The sequence below is a fragment of the Podarcis filfolensis genome (assembly GCF_964270895.1).
Source record: "Podarcis filfolensis genome assembly, chromosome: 5".
NCBI classification, from domain to species: domain Eukaryota; kingdom Metazoa; phylum Chordata; class Lepidosauria; order Squamata; family Lacertidae; genus Podarcis; species Podarcis filfolensis.
This window is the reverse complement of record NC_139608.1, coordinates 61,750,283-61,765,033: the sequence shown is the minus strand read 5'-3', so window position 1 is coordinate 61,765,033 and position 14,751 is coordinate 61,750,283. Positions and strand designations below refer to the sequence as shown.

The 14,751-nt window shown below is 40.0% G+C and overlaps 1 protein-coding gene across 4 annotated transcripts in view; it reads right to left on the bottom strand.

The window, feature by feature from the left end:
- The window catches only part of BLNK (B cell linker), a 94,693-nt gene that overhangs the window by 48,666 nt on the left and 31,276 nt on the right, over positions 1 to 14,751 (bottom strand). For all 4 annotated transcript variants that reach the window (XR_014548918.1, XM_083616961.1, XM_083616959.1 and 1 more), the window contains one exon: positions 8,031 to 8,077. Coding sequence is in view for 3 of the 4 variants with exons in the window: in XM_083616961.1 (XP_083473087.1) it covers positions 8,031 to 8,077 (47 nt within the window). In the remaining variant the exon portion in view is untranslated. The remainder of the gene's footprint in view (positions 1 to 8,030; positions 8,078 to 14,751) is intronic.

Sequence of the window (14,751 nt, the reverse complement as noted above, 5' to 3'; positions counted from 1 at the left end):
TAGCAGCAAACACACACTGATCTAAACAAAGGCGAGGGGCTGTGAAGATACCGTGTAACGTGGCAACTGGATTTTGCAACACTACCCTTTGTTCCTCTTCGATGAGCAAGAACAGATTTTGCGAAGGAACTTGAAAAGTGAGGGGGCTGCATGTTAAAACACTGTTAAACCTGGAACCAGGCAAAACCTGTCAGCTGATTGTGGTAGCAGCCACAGCAGCGGCTGAAATGAACTACAGCTTGTGTGCACGCATGCTGAAATCTCGTCAGTGGGATGGTGTGTGAAATGGGTGAATACATTTCCTATTTTAAAAAATACTTAAATAGGATCAGAATTTAGGATTTGGACTATGTTTACTGCATGGGGAGGAGGAGATGAACCATACCACAGTCGTGATGTACCCACAGACAGTTGCAAAGCTGCTATTTGCCTTGGAAGGAAAGCTACCAGTAGCACCAGTGGCTGAACAGCAGCTTGGGAGTCGAATTTACATTGGGAGTCTGGCATAACTCAAACAGTTGGAGAGTTACAGAGCTCAAGTAGGACTTTTGGAAAAGTAAAGGACCCTTGGATGGTTAAGTCCTGTCAAAGGCGACTATGGGGTGCTGTGCTTATCTCGCTTCAGGCTGAGGGAGCTGGCGTTTGTTCACAGACAGCTTTCCGGGTCACGACTAAACCACTACTGGCACAACAGAACACTTTTGGAAAAACAACAGGCAATGCACTTTCATTGCTGTTGGCCACTGTCATGTAATGGACTCACACACCCAAGCTGTAAATTTAAAGCACCTGGCTTTCCCCATCCTGGGTACTGTAGCTGACTTCTACAATTCCCAGCAGCCTTAGAAAATTGCAGTTCCCAGGGTTCTTTGGGGAAAGCCGTGTGCTTTGAATGTATGGTGCGGACATTGAACCTGGGCATTCAAGTCCAAGTGCAGAGGTGTATTCAGATGTTTTCCACATTGCATCCTGATTGGGTGCTGGTGGGTACTTCCCCCTCATGCCCAATGGAAAGGAACTGAGCATAGCACCACCCGCTCTGGTCCCATTCTGGTCAGTCATGTGGGCTGAAGCATCTTGTAGGGTCATGTGAAGTTAAGATGCTTTGAGAAGAGTGCTTCCAGTCTTCACTGTAGTAGTTGCACCATCCCTAATGCTGGGTCTGGGCACTACAGATCTTATCATGCTCTCAAATTCAGGAAGACGCTAAAATTTAAGCAGCAGCTTCAGTGTGCCTACAACACCTGTTCTTTGCTATCTGAAGAAGCATACATGCACATGAAAGCTCATACGAATAACTAACTTAGTTGGTCTGTAAGGTGATACTGGAAGGAATTGTTTTTTAAAAAAGTATGTTATGTTATTTTATTTTGTTTTTGCTACTTTGTGTGCCTCTTGGAGTTTCACAATGTCACCACCTGGTTTCAACCATGAGGGTTTGAAACCTAATTCCAAAACGAATCATTTCTCTTCTTGTAAGGTTTTGTGACCTTGACAGATCCGTAAATGTTATACTGTAGTTTACTCCTCACAGATGTACAGTTCCCAGCACCCTAAACAAACTATGTTTCCCAGGCTTCTTTGAGGACAGTCATGTGTGTTAAATATACATACAGTCGTACCTTGGCTCCTGAAAGCCTTGGGAGTCGAACGTTCCGGCTCCCGAATGATCGAAAAATGGAAGTGATTGTTCCGGTTTTCGAATGTTCTTTTGGAAGCCAAACGTCTGACGGGGCTTCTATGGCTTCTGATTGGCTGCAGGAGCTTCCTGCAGCCAATTAGAAGCCGTGCTTTGGAAGTCAAACGTTGAGGAAGTCGAACAGACTTCCGGAAGGGATTCTGTTTGACTTCCGAGGTACGACTGTACATGCACAAAGATGGACAACTCCACCAAGATTTCTAATGCTGCAGGAGATGTGTTAAATTGTGTTTTACGATTTCAATATGTATGCGTTTTCTTCCTTATTCCCCTCACTTTTTCTTTTATTGCTCTTATATTATGCCCTTCCTCCTGATGCAAGTGCAGATTAATAATAAGAGAAATTGGTGGGGTGGGGGGGACGACCCAGCAGAAGGTTTTCAGTTTCATGCTTCAGTTACTTAAATGCCTCCTCTGCAAATGCAGCTCTAAAGGCAGCTGGGAAGTTTCTTGTTTGCACATTACAGTCCTGTAATGGGTAACTCAATTAGCAGATTTGGAGTAATTAGGGTTCTTGCTGGAATATGACAGAGCGATCACACAACCTCTCTGGTCCTCAACCTGCTCATTCGGACCTGGCATTGTTGAGGTTACCGTATTTTGCAGGATCTGCAAAATCTTCCAGTCCCAACGTAAAAACAAGTTGTGTCAATGTACATCCAAGATTCCTCGTGGGACTCCAGTTCCCCTTCAGTCCCAGCCAGCAAAACCAACGGCCAGGGATGTTGAGTGCTGCAGTGCAACAACATCTGGAGGGCCACACGTACTCCTTTTAGGTAGTACAGTTCCACTTCTACTAGGAAACACTGACAGTCAGAAGGCATTCATGAAAACAGCACATTCTCATGCCGGATCTGTCTTCATGATTCACTTAGCAACTGTTCCAGCCACAGTTAATTTCCCTTGAGAACAAAATCGCAGTTTGGAGGTACAGTTAACACTTCTGCTTTTATTATTTTTTAAAAATTATTTTGATTGCTTCTTCAGTCAGTGGGGGACTTTTGCTTCATATCAGCTAAAAGGCTTGATTTTTTGCCTTACCTGTTATTATGCAGGAGAGATAGAGAAGCAGAGGCTCTCCATACGTTAGAAGAAGAAGAAGAGTTTGGATTTGATATCCCGCTTTATCACTACCCAAAGGAGAATCAAAGCGGCTAACATTCTCCTTTCCCTTCCTCCCCCTCCTTCCCTTCCTCCCCAACAAACACTCTGTGAGGTGAGTGGGGCTGAGAGACTTCAGAGAAGTGTGACTGGCCCAAGGTCACCCAGCAGCTGCATGTGAAGGAGCGGAGACGCGAACCCGGTTCCCCAGATTACGAGTCTACCGCTCTTAACCACTACACCACACTGGCTCTCCAGTTATTGGACTGCAACTCTCAAAATCCCTAACCACTGCCTATGCTGATGGGAACTGGGGCCCAGAAAGATCTGGTGGTCTGCAGGTTCTCCATCCCTGAAATACAGCTTTACCCAATGGTGCTGTGGAGGCCTGGATCTTACCATATGTTGATCATAACTTAGACCCTAGGCTTAACTATTAAGTAGTGGTTTGAATCCGAGACTTCAATATGGAACCATTTTTGTTTAGCAGTAAGATTCAGGTCAAAATCTGACAATGTACTGTTTTAACATCTCATTAAAGCAATAGATATATATGTATCAGTAAAAATATTTCTTCCTGAAGTATTTCAAATGTTTTAACCAAGCAACACAGCATAGTTTTATGTCTACTCAAAAGTAAACCATACTGAGTTCAATGGGGCACACAGCCAGGTAAGTGAGTATAGGGTTACTCTATACTTTGTAAAGAGACAGAAACATCTCCTTCTTTATGTCTTAGGAATGTAACATGAAGCTGGAAATTTGCTGTTTGAAAATGGTTTACCACAGAATTTTTTCCATTATTTGTGCAGCTCTCAGACCATGGAATATGAGTGATTTAAAATTTCCATTATTAGGATACCATGACACATAATGGCAGAGGAATTGGGTTTATTTTGTTGCATAAGAAAACTAAAATACAACAACATTTTGTTTTCCCGTGTTTGAATGCGCTATTTGCGCCAGTTGTTTGATGTTTTACAAAAAGACAGTGGGCTTATATGGGAGAACAGAATTTTGAATTTGCATTTCTTAAAAGTGAGCTGTCCAGGAGATATATATCTTAAAGACATAAAAGAGGTAAACTGTCTTCCCACTTAGACTGCAGTCTTATGCACTCTCATCAAGGAGTAAGCCCCATTTAACACTTGAGTAAACATGCACGGAAGTTCACAGTTAGTGTGCTAATTCATTAGTAATTGTGCTAATTAAAGACCAGTATTTCCAAATAAATGAAATTAATTAGAGAATGCTATGAACAACAAAACAGAATTGGAAAAACAGACAGGGGGAAATGTGCCAATGTGGAATCATTTGCACATTTCTCTTTTTTATGAAATAGCAAAAATACAATTCTAGGTTGCAATGTGCCATTAAAAAAAAGATAGTTCAAACTATTACTAGTTAGCTAAAACTGTTTTAAATTTGGGAATACTTTTCTCTTTTTGTTTGGGATAATACTTTAAGCCAATTTCAGCTATGTTTTGTGACATGGCTTTTATAGCATGGGGCAATCATAGCAACAATCGAGCGTTCTGGTCCTCAGATTGGAACGAGGCCTGGTGTATGGCGACAGCACACTAGGCACAAATAACTTCAGTGTCGTCAATCGCGAAAGAGATAGGACTTCAGATTACTTGATGCATCTGTTCACAGTTTCCTTCCTTACAGAGCTTGAGAATCTAAATGTGCAGTTTCTTCATGCTTGAGTGAAAGGCAAGTTTCTTCTCACTGCTGAGGTCCAGGTGCAGTACTTTCTACCAGACTGTCTGGAAAGAGGGAAGGGTGTGGGCGGGGGGCTCAGACCTTGCAAAAATGGCAAGGCCTCATCTTTGTTATTTTATCTTGCATGGGGCCTTCTGGTTCAGATGAGCAGGGCAAATTGTTTATCATTCTAAACAGTGGTATTGCTGGAGGTGGTTTAGGAGTCCTGCACCCTGGGTTTTTCCATCTCGTCTCAGATTGACTGCTCCCTCCAAAAAACTTTGAAAATAATCAACTTTGCTTTCTCCCCTGAAGTTTGCATCTACACATATAAATTTGCATGTACAAATGTATACAAAAGTGCCCTGCTGCTAAGATATGTTTACTGTGGCAGAATAAACCAATATAGGCATATATTGTATTGGGTTCCATGCCTCTGAATACATTTGAGTTTTCATGCTGAAGAATTTTGGTTTCTTTGCACTGGAATTGTAATTTTTTTTGATGCACACATTTCCCACTCCACTGTGAGGATACAATGCATCATTTTGTAAAAATAAGTCAGTGCATGTGTAATTAATTTGAAGTCATTGCAGAATTTGCATAAACATCAGCCGTTGTGCAGATTCAACAGATACCATGGTGAATAAGCAAAACTGAACGGCATAAACAGGGGACATTGTTAGGTGAATACGTTTAGTCTCCAAGTGATGTTGGGAAATGTGCATGACTTGGCAACATGAATAGGGCACTTCATGCATTACTCTTCCACTTTGCAAATTCCTCACTTGGATGCTGCTAAAACCAGCAAATTCTCTGTGATGTGTGCTCAATATGCACAATGGCCACACATTCTGAAATCATGTTAACCCCATAATGTGTGTGTGTGTAGAATATATTCATATCCAAATGCATAATTTGTTCCAGATACTCACAAAGAGGGAAAAAATTATGTATTTCCATAATTATAGACTTCTTTTATCAGTAATCCTGATAAATCAAGGAGAATATATTATATAAGAGTATATGAGAGAGAACCTTTGATGGGAATTCTGGAATATGACGGCTGATTACTTCCTGGAATTTCTTCACATGAAACTTCAGGCACTCCCAAAGATATGCTTCCTTCTCATTTTGACCCTACTGAATCTGAATTCTTACATCAATAGTTTCTCAACAAAGGATGTGGAGTAGGAAATTAATGTATTACGTGTAAGTGAAAGTCTCCCAAGCAATCGTTGAAATGGCCATAGAGTGAAAGATCATGACTTTGTACAAAGTTACCCAGCAAGTGCAACATGTGAGGAAGTTTTAAAAAGATACTGTGGCACCATGGTTACACTTTATCTTCTAAGCGATCTTCTATTGCATTCTGGTAAATATAGGTGCATATTTTCTTCTCATAAGGAAGCTGTTACATAATGTGAATCACCACATGACAGACCCTTGTTTACTGATGGGAATGGCTGCCAGCAAATAAATTGCCCATACAAACACCAGCTGAAATAAGTTTTTGGGTTTTTTTTGTAAAGAATAAAACAGGAAACTGGATACAAAAATCTTTAAAATGCACATTCACCAACTTTTTAGACCAACTAGAAACATTCTAGGAAAGAGCTCGTATGGGAGAAACAGGCTGTGCGCACACTATACCTTTAAAGCACATTCAAAGCACATCCTTTCCCCCAAATAAACCTAGGAGTTATAGTTTGTTAAGGGTGCTGGGAATTTTAGCTCTATGAGGAATTGTAGCTCTATGAGGAATAAACTCTGCGGCCATAGAGCTGGAAGTTGGGGGCTAAGCTAAGCTAGCCAAATCTTCCTGGGTACCATGAAGCTTTAGTGAGTAATGTGCAATATTTTTTTTTTAAATGTGAATATAAAATATGAAACATCTGTGTTCACCCTAACCTTTCCAGACATAACTCACATGAGTTACTGCTTAATGAGCACTGCAAGGGAGACTAGAATTTAGTACTTTGCATGTTGCAAAAACTGGTGTGAATCTTACAGATAATTGTCTGGTTTGGGCCTGTAATTTGGAAATATATTCTCAAGGAGGAGATATAATTATGGTGCAGTCACTGTGTTGAAAACAAAGACAGTTCTGGGCTCGAAATGTTTACAAAAATATGTTATTTTTCCAGGGTTCTTTTACTTACCTATGACCAATGTTTAGGCACTTAGAAATTAAGAAGATATTCAAGTAGAAAATGTTCTGAATGACAAATATTGGAGGGTATTTTCACACAAGAGTCCTGGTCAAAATTCTTTTACTTCAGAGCTGTTTTGCTTGAGCAATTTGATGTGCAATCCTATGCATAGATACTCAGAAGTAAACCTAACAGTTCAATGGTATTTAATCCTACATAAGTGTGTATAGAACCACAACCTAAGACTTACTTTTATGTAGCAGGAAGTTTGCTGTCTGAAACAGCATCCATATACTCTCCCACCTTTATTTCATGTAATAAACCAACCTTTCTTTCCCAGTGTGGGGCATAAGGTTAAAGGTAAATGTGTATTCATAACAGATTCCACTTTCTCTTGAAGGTGTGCATTGAGTACATGCGAGTGCTGGACACACCTGTGGGCTCAGATGCAAACCTTGCAACACCTGCAACTAAAAAAAGTGTAACCTGTCCTGTGTATAATTACACTAGCAAGGATTTTTAAGCTCAGACTTGGAAGTAAGGACACACGTCTAGCAAACAGGATTTCATTGGGAAATTATTAGAACAAGCTGGAAGTGATAAAAAATTAACATTATAGCATCATATGTCAATAGTGAAGTATCAAATAGATGGTATTTAGTCACACAATTAAGAAAAGAATATCAGGGATCAGAACAGACCATATGTGGTTTTCAAGTAAAGCTGAATTAATAGAGACTGGGTTAATTTGTCTTTCCTTTAGAAGTTGTATCATTTGTAAATACACTTTTTACTTGCCTTTTAAACAAATATTTCTTCTTTTGATAATGGTACATTTTACGGTTTATAGGAAACCATTTATAATGTTTAGACCATTTATACATTGTATATATTAACTTATGTGTTACATATATGTGTGTGTGTGAATATACTTAATGTACTAAATATATTTGCAGAAATAAGAAATAATATATAATGCAGAAATAAGAACAGACTAATATTATAATTGTATCCAATCTGCTGCTTTGAGGCTAATCTTTATTTTTTGCTTTTGCTTTTGTCTTGTTTTTCAGTTTACTTTGTGCATGATTGAATCACAAAATAAAATAAACTTATAGTGTTTATGGCTGATATAGGCTGATATACCCAAACGAAAGGTGGAATTTATTCTGCAAGGCCAATCCAGTTTGTTCTAATCCATACACAAAATAAATATAGCAGTTTGGATGAGGTTATGGTCTGTTTCTCTTCTATGTAAAAAAAGGGGGGAATGAAAGGAGGATATTAAATTAAATATGAATCATACAAAATTAACTATGAATTGCAACAAAACATCTGTCCACTTTGTGAAGGCCAAAAAAGTGAAAACTTACGGCTGGTCCATTATACAGAATCTGTTCATCTCATATTCTGATAAATTCTGAAAGAGAGAGAGAGAGAGAGAGAGAGAAGTGTTTTTGTAGGGAACAGCCAAAACAAATGAGGAGTTAATTGAAACTGAGTTTCACTTTAGCTGGAGAACAGTTAGATTACTCTGTGGAGTTAAGTAATCATATTCTTTTAATGCCACTGAAGGATTAAGTCCTGGTTACTTATTAACTCTTTATTACTAACACCTGGTGATACTGTGGAGGGGAAGTGGCACATGTTGTACAGTGCAAAATCTTCCCAGGAATGTTGTGCATAAAAAACCCACACAGGTTAATGAATGATTATTAAAACTGCAAGCAAGAGGATGAATTGGATGAGTCTCCTTTTTGGAGCTTCCACAGAATGTCCAGTGAGGCTCCAGGTGTCTTGCAATCCTTGAGCATTTGAGGGAAAGGAGAGGCGTCAAAGAACACTGCTACTCAGAAATGATGGCATTCGGGGCTCACCTATACTTCCACTTGCCCCATGGCTAGAAGGCACAGGTCCAAAGTTTTCTGCTTGTCCCATACTTTCTAGGCATGAGTCCAAGCAGTTTTCCGTTTGCCCCACTGCTTTCCTCAGGAAAACTCACTCTTTACAGCTGAATTGGAGCAAACACCATTCACCACGTTTTATGCTCATGAATGCATGACAGGATGCCATCCAAGTCTTGATTTCTACCAGTCGAGGCCCCATCCAGTGTCCCTCCACTCTGCCATTGCTGTTCAGTGAGTCTTTGCCCTTGGCCATAACTCCTCATCTATAGAACATCACCAAACCCAGTTTCCTATTTATTTAGAAGATTATTATTTTTTGCTTCCTCCAGTTGAACTATTGGGTTGCCGTATCATTAGGATTATAAATATTACTATTGCGCACAATGACAAATTTGTGTTACTGTTATCACTCAGACAAATAACATATATTTTAGCACAGACTTCAGTGTTTATATGCAGACCCTTTCAAACTGAAGACAGCAACGTTCTGTTTATAAAGTTTTCACTGCATTTTTTATCTTGATGTAACATAAGCTTGAGCGTGTTATTTTTACAAAATTTATAACCATCTGTCTACTTGCACACAAGCTGAATTTGATAGATGTACCATTTCTGCTGTGTTCTAAAAGCAAAAAGCAGGGTGAACTTCAAAACAGGGCTTTAAAACCCCAACTTTATCGCATAAAGCATGAGAAGCAGATAGCATGGAAAGAATGAGTTCGGTTCCTCAGATAAGATAACTTAAGGAAGTTCATGTCCTCCCTGCAACTACCCATGCCCCCCCCAAACCTTTCCAGAAGGTCAAGGGCCCTTCCTGAGTGATGTAGGATGAGACTTGGGGAAGGGCAACTTTTGTTCTGTAAAGTACCTTAAGTTAACTAGTCTTCAGCTGAAATCCATGATTTCTGCCAATACAAATCCAGAGTGATAGTCATGTTGAAGTTCTGCAGTGAAAGCAAGACTTACTCTTTGGACATCTAATATATTGATTGTGGGGTGAAGGTTGGCACATACCTATGCACAGGTAAACACACAATGGGTTTAGAGAAACAAATTGCAAACAGTCTGTCCAAAAGGCCAAGAAATGCTAGAGGTGCTGTCAGTGGGACAAAGCCCAAAGGTATGGTAAGTTCAGTGACCATGCACCTCTTCAGTCTTCCTAGCTTTGCTATTCAACAGCTGTAGTGAGAAAACAAATCATCTTGACCAAGCTCAAATGAGCAAAATTAAATCTGATTATTTCTAGCTCTGCAGTTTCAGCCTTAGTATGCCTTTGCCTACGTTGTTAACTAGTGCTGACTTTCAGGTCAGAAGCAAGAGTGATCTTGTTGCCTCACTGGTTTCTGAATATTATTAACATTTTGTAAAGCCTGGTTGGGATTTTTTTTGGAGGGGAGGGGGAGCAACTACTAAGAAAGTTTGGTTGGGAGAGTCCATTTTTGCACTGAGCTTTACCTCCAGGCCTACTGTAGACCACTGAACTCCACATGCGGACCCACCAAAAAACTGTAATCTTGACTTCATCTTTAAATCCATGCTTCACCAATAACCCTGCCTGGGTAATATAATGTTTATTTTCAAGAACTGGCAATCCTGTTCTCTTCACAAGTGTGGAATGGAATCCAGTCCAGGTTCTGAAATCAAATCTGGAATATTGCTGGCTCAGCTAAAACTGATTTCAGAGTGGAACTAAGTGTTTCCACCAACCCTCAACCCATATATATATGGCATATGCAGTATCTCAGCAAAACTGTGTATCTACAGACTGTTTTCAAATTCAAATGCATCCCTGCTTCTCATTATGATTCTTATCTGCATTAGGAAAATGTGGCATTTCAGACTCTAGAAAACCATCTATATTTAATACTAATCCTGTAATTATACTGTAAGACAAAACAGAAAACTAGTTTCACACACTGTATGTACCATAATTAGGGGATGCCTGACTAGGTCTCAAAATCAGCAAATTCCTATGGATATATATATATATATATACATACATGGATAAGGAAAGGGGCAGGCAGCTTTTTTTTCTGCCTCAATTCATGTGCCATTAAGATCTGCATGAGAAGCAGAAATTTAATGGGTAGAGCTTCCCCCGCTTGGCTGGTACATCAGTTGCACCTATTCCTGATATGCTCAGACCTGACTATGGTCCTATATGTATTAGCTACATCTCAATTTGACTACTGTAACATGCTCTATCAGGATCTGCCTTGCAGATTTGTTTCAGTCTGGGTTCAAGCCTGTTATGAGTTACTTGTAAAGGATGACTTTTACGGAAAGCAAGACAGGGAGAGAGGAACCTTGCTCCTGCTTCTTGCTCTCTCACTCTCTCTGCAGCTTTTGATACCACTGAACATGGTATCCTCCTGGGCTGGCTCTGGGGAATGTGAATCAGGGGTGCGGTGCCACAGCGGTTCCAGTCCTACTTACAGGACCTATGGGATGAAGGTGGCGCTGTGGTCTAAACCACTGAGCCTCTTGGGTTTGGCGATCAGAAGGTTGGCAGTTCCTATCCCCACGATGGGATGAGCTCCCGTTGCTCTGTCCCAGCTCCTGCCAACCTAGTAGTTTGAAAGCACGCCAGTGCAAGTAGATAAATAGGTACCGTTGTGGCGGGAAGGTAAACGGCGTTTGCGTGCGCTCTGGTTTCCGTCCCGGTGTTCCGTTGCACCAGAAGCAGTTTAGTCATGCTGGCCACATGACTCAGACAGCTGTCTGTGGACAAACGCCGGCTCCCTCAGCCTGAAAGCAAGATGAGTGCCACAACCCTGTAGTCGCCTTTGACTGGACTTAACTGTCCAGGGACCCTTTACCTTTTTTCTTTTTTACTTATGGGACCAAGTCCAGAGAGCAGCATTGGGAGAGTGCTTTTTGACTTCCTAGCAGTTCCACTATGTGGTGCCACAGGGCACTTGTTTTAACCCAACTGCTATTTAACATCTATATAAAGCAGCTGGGAGCAGTCATTAGGAGTTTGGGGTCACAGTACTGTCAGTACGATGATGATACTCAGGGTTATTGCTCCCTAACATCTGACTTGGGAGAGGCCATGTAGCAACGCCTGGAGTCCGTGGTAGGATGGATGAGGGATTTTTATTTATTTATTTATTTTTAAGTTGGCAACCCTTGAAAGGAATTACTACAATACTGTGCAGCTTAGTATAGTCACTATTCTGATTCAGATCAGAAATCGAGGTAGTATTTATTAGGATTTGCCAAAACAATTTACCACCAAAAACTGGAAATAAAACAGTTACTATCATTTGGACAGACTGACCTTGGGAATTAACATATTAGATATACTTCCTATAAAACAGAGTGCTTAATGTTTGGAAAGTCTCGGTTCACTTTGTCAAACTTTTTGGTTATTCTAGAAGGATTTTTGCATTCATCTTGGGAGTAATTAAGGATTTTATTGGTCAGTTAACTATTATTAATAATAACAACAATCATTTTATTATTTATACCCTGCCCATCTGGCTGGGTTTCCCCAGTCATTCTGGACAGCTTACAACACGTATAAAACCACACCTAGTAGTTAGATGGTAAGTACTATTTATTGATAGCTCAATGGTCTGAACCTCAAGTTCACTGGAATGTGATTAATTGAAAATAAACCTAGAAATGAGTTACTCTAGCATTGTGCTGTAGCAACTCCCTTCTTCCATGTGTACAGTGGTGCCTTGGGTTACATATGCTTCAGGTTACATACACTTCAGGTTACAGACTCCACTAACCCAGAAATAGTACCTCGGGTTAAGAACTTTGCTTCAGGATGAGAACAGAAATCGTGCTTTGGCGGCGCGGCGGCAGCGGGAGGCCCCATTAACTAAAGCGGTGGTTCAGGTTAAGAACAGTTTTAGGTTAAAAACGGACCTCCGGAACGAATTAAGTACTTAACCCGAGGTACCACTGTATAAAATGCTTCAGAAACTCTGGCACAAACATTCATTCTGGCTTTCCTCCACCTCTTGATTTTGCTCACATGCCGGCTAGCCTGAAAACCATGCATGCTTGGTTTAAAAGAAAAACAAATCACCATTTGCCTTCAAGGAAGTAGACTCCTGCCTTCAAATAAAAACTTCCTGCATTGTAACATCTGTTGAGAAGTCACTTCCTAAAGCAAACTTGTTGATGGCTACGCAAATGTCCCACACCATACTTTTTTCAGGCAACATTAAAGACTTCATGTATGCAAACACCCATAACCCACACTTCACCCTAGGAAAGGTGTAGCTTTTCTTATGTGTACTCTGGTACATTTGCAGTTTAATGCTCTACTTTTCCTGTACAATACCAAACAGTGGGTGGGGGATATGAGAAACACACACACACAATTCTGAATGCTAAAATATCCCAGCTAGTCCTAGAATTCTCCATGGAAGTATTTGCTAATGCCCTCTGTGACCATTTCAGCATTTGGCAACCAGTGGATGCTTTTACAACCCCTAATTAGCTGCGTCAGCCAAGTCAGTAAATTAATACTGAGATAATCCTTTTTTCGCCTGTCTCTTATCGCTTGCTTTCCAAAGCTTTTCTAACAAGAGCTTGGAATGGGTTCCCAGCATTCCTTGCAGCTAGACAAAAAAAGAGAGAGAAATATTGGGCTAATTAGTATGGAATGGTGCTTGTTTTATGAGTTATACAGAAATGAATTAGTCAATTCGAAATTTCTTCCCAGAGTTCAAAGTTAAAATTTGAATGTTCTGAATAATAACCTACTTCCCCCAAAATAAGATCCGAAGTCCAAATCTTCTTCCCATTTAAAAAGAAAACATTTTAAACATATTCCACTTTTCTTAAAAACAAAGCAAAACCGAAGAGGACTAACAAACACAAACATAATTTAAGAATGTATCAGTTACCAAACATTGCAAAACAATAAGGAAAAAAAAACATATAGACTACTGGCAGTGTATGGAATCAAATACTTGCCCCCCCCCCCGCAATATGAAGGTTTGTAGACTATTAATAAATTTGAACTGAACCAAGTGGGAGGAACATGGTTGTATTCTTTGAAATGTATTCTAGAAGGATGTGGAAGTCAAGAGAAGGTTATATTTCCAGTATTAGTTAAAGTATGTAAGGTGTGAAAATACCCTTGAGGTTGTGGAGTAATATATGTACGTCTAAGTTTCTCTAAGCCACAAACTGAGGTTACAAAGTCAAATAGCACCTCTCATCCTGGCATGTGAGGATATCTGGTGGAAAACCAGAGTTCGGAAACATAGAGGAGGGCATGTGACCAGTGAAAACGGAAAATATGCATTGATTGAAGCAAGGAGATAATTTGGTTTCAAAGCCATTTCAGTGTAGAAAACTCTGACATCTGGCGGTCTTAATGAAAAGTGCATTTTAAAAACTCTTAGAAGCAGTTTTATGTCATGCGAATTGAAAGCCAGGGTTCTGAGATATTTTTAAACGAAAGTGAACTGTGGAAAAAAAGAAATGGGAAAGGGCTTTTATAGCACTCAAATTCTTTTTATGAATGTACTGTGTGCTTTGATGTGCTGTATTTGTGGCATCTAGAATTCAAGCTGCTTTCCCAGATATGCCAGTGGTCAGGAAGACGATTCCTGTTCACGCCAAAGTTGCTTGGTCATTTATCTTAACATTCTTCTTGTGTCCAGAAATTAGTTATATCATACTCTTTCACTAATGCAATGACTCCTGCATTTGTCATGTTTTATCCTTTTCTTCCTATGCTGTTGGGCAACACAATTTGCTTTTCTGTTTCTTGCAAATTGGGCCAGAGCTACAGAATTAGAACTTGGAAAAACTTGCAAGACTGGATCGTGTCAGACACACCAGAACTTTAATAGGCCATATCCTGAACAAAGGAAAAACTAATGGTGAGAAGAGTTTTAAAACTACACTTCTCATTTAATAGCAAAGTGACCTTGCAGGCATCTAAAAGAAACATTTATGTATTAATCTGCATGCTTTTACTGGATTCCACCTGTTGGAAGCAGGAATGCACTAACTTAAGGCTAAAATGAGTATGCTGCATATTTGTGTCTACACAAAACACGGGCAGTTGTGGAGCTTCCGAAAGGAAATGAACAAACATTGACAAGAAGGGCAACTGTGAGTGGCAGAACCACAGAACCAGTAACAAGGGCCTGTGATAAAGAGGGAGAGAATCGAAAAGTAGAAGTGATGTACAACACCTGTTCAACTT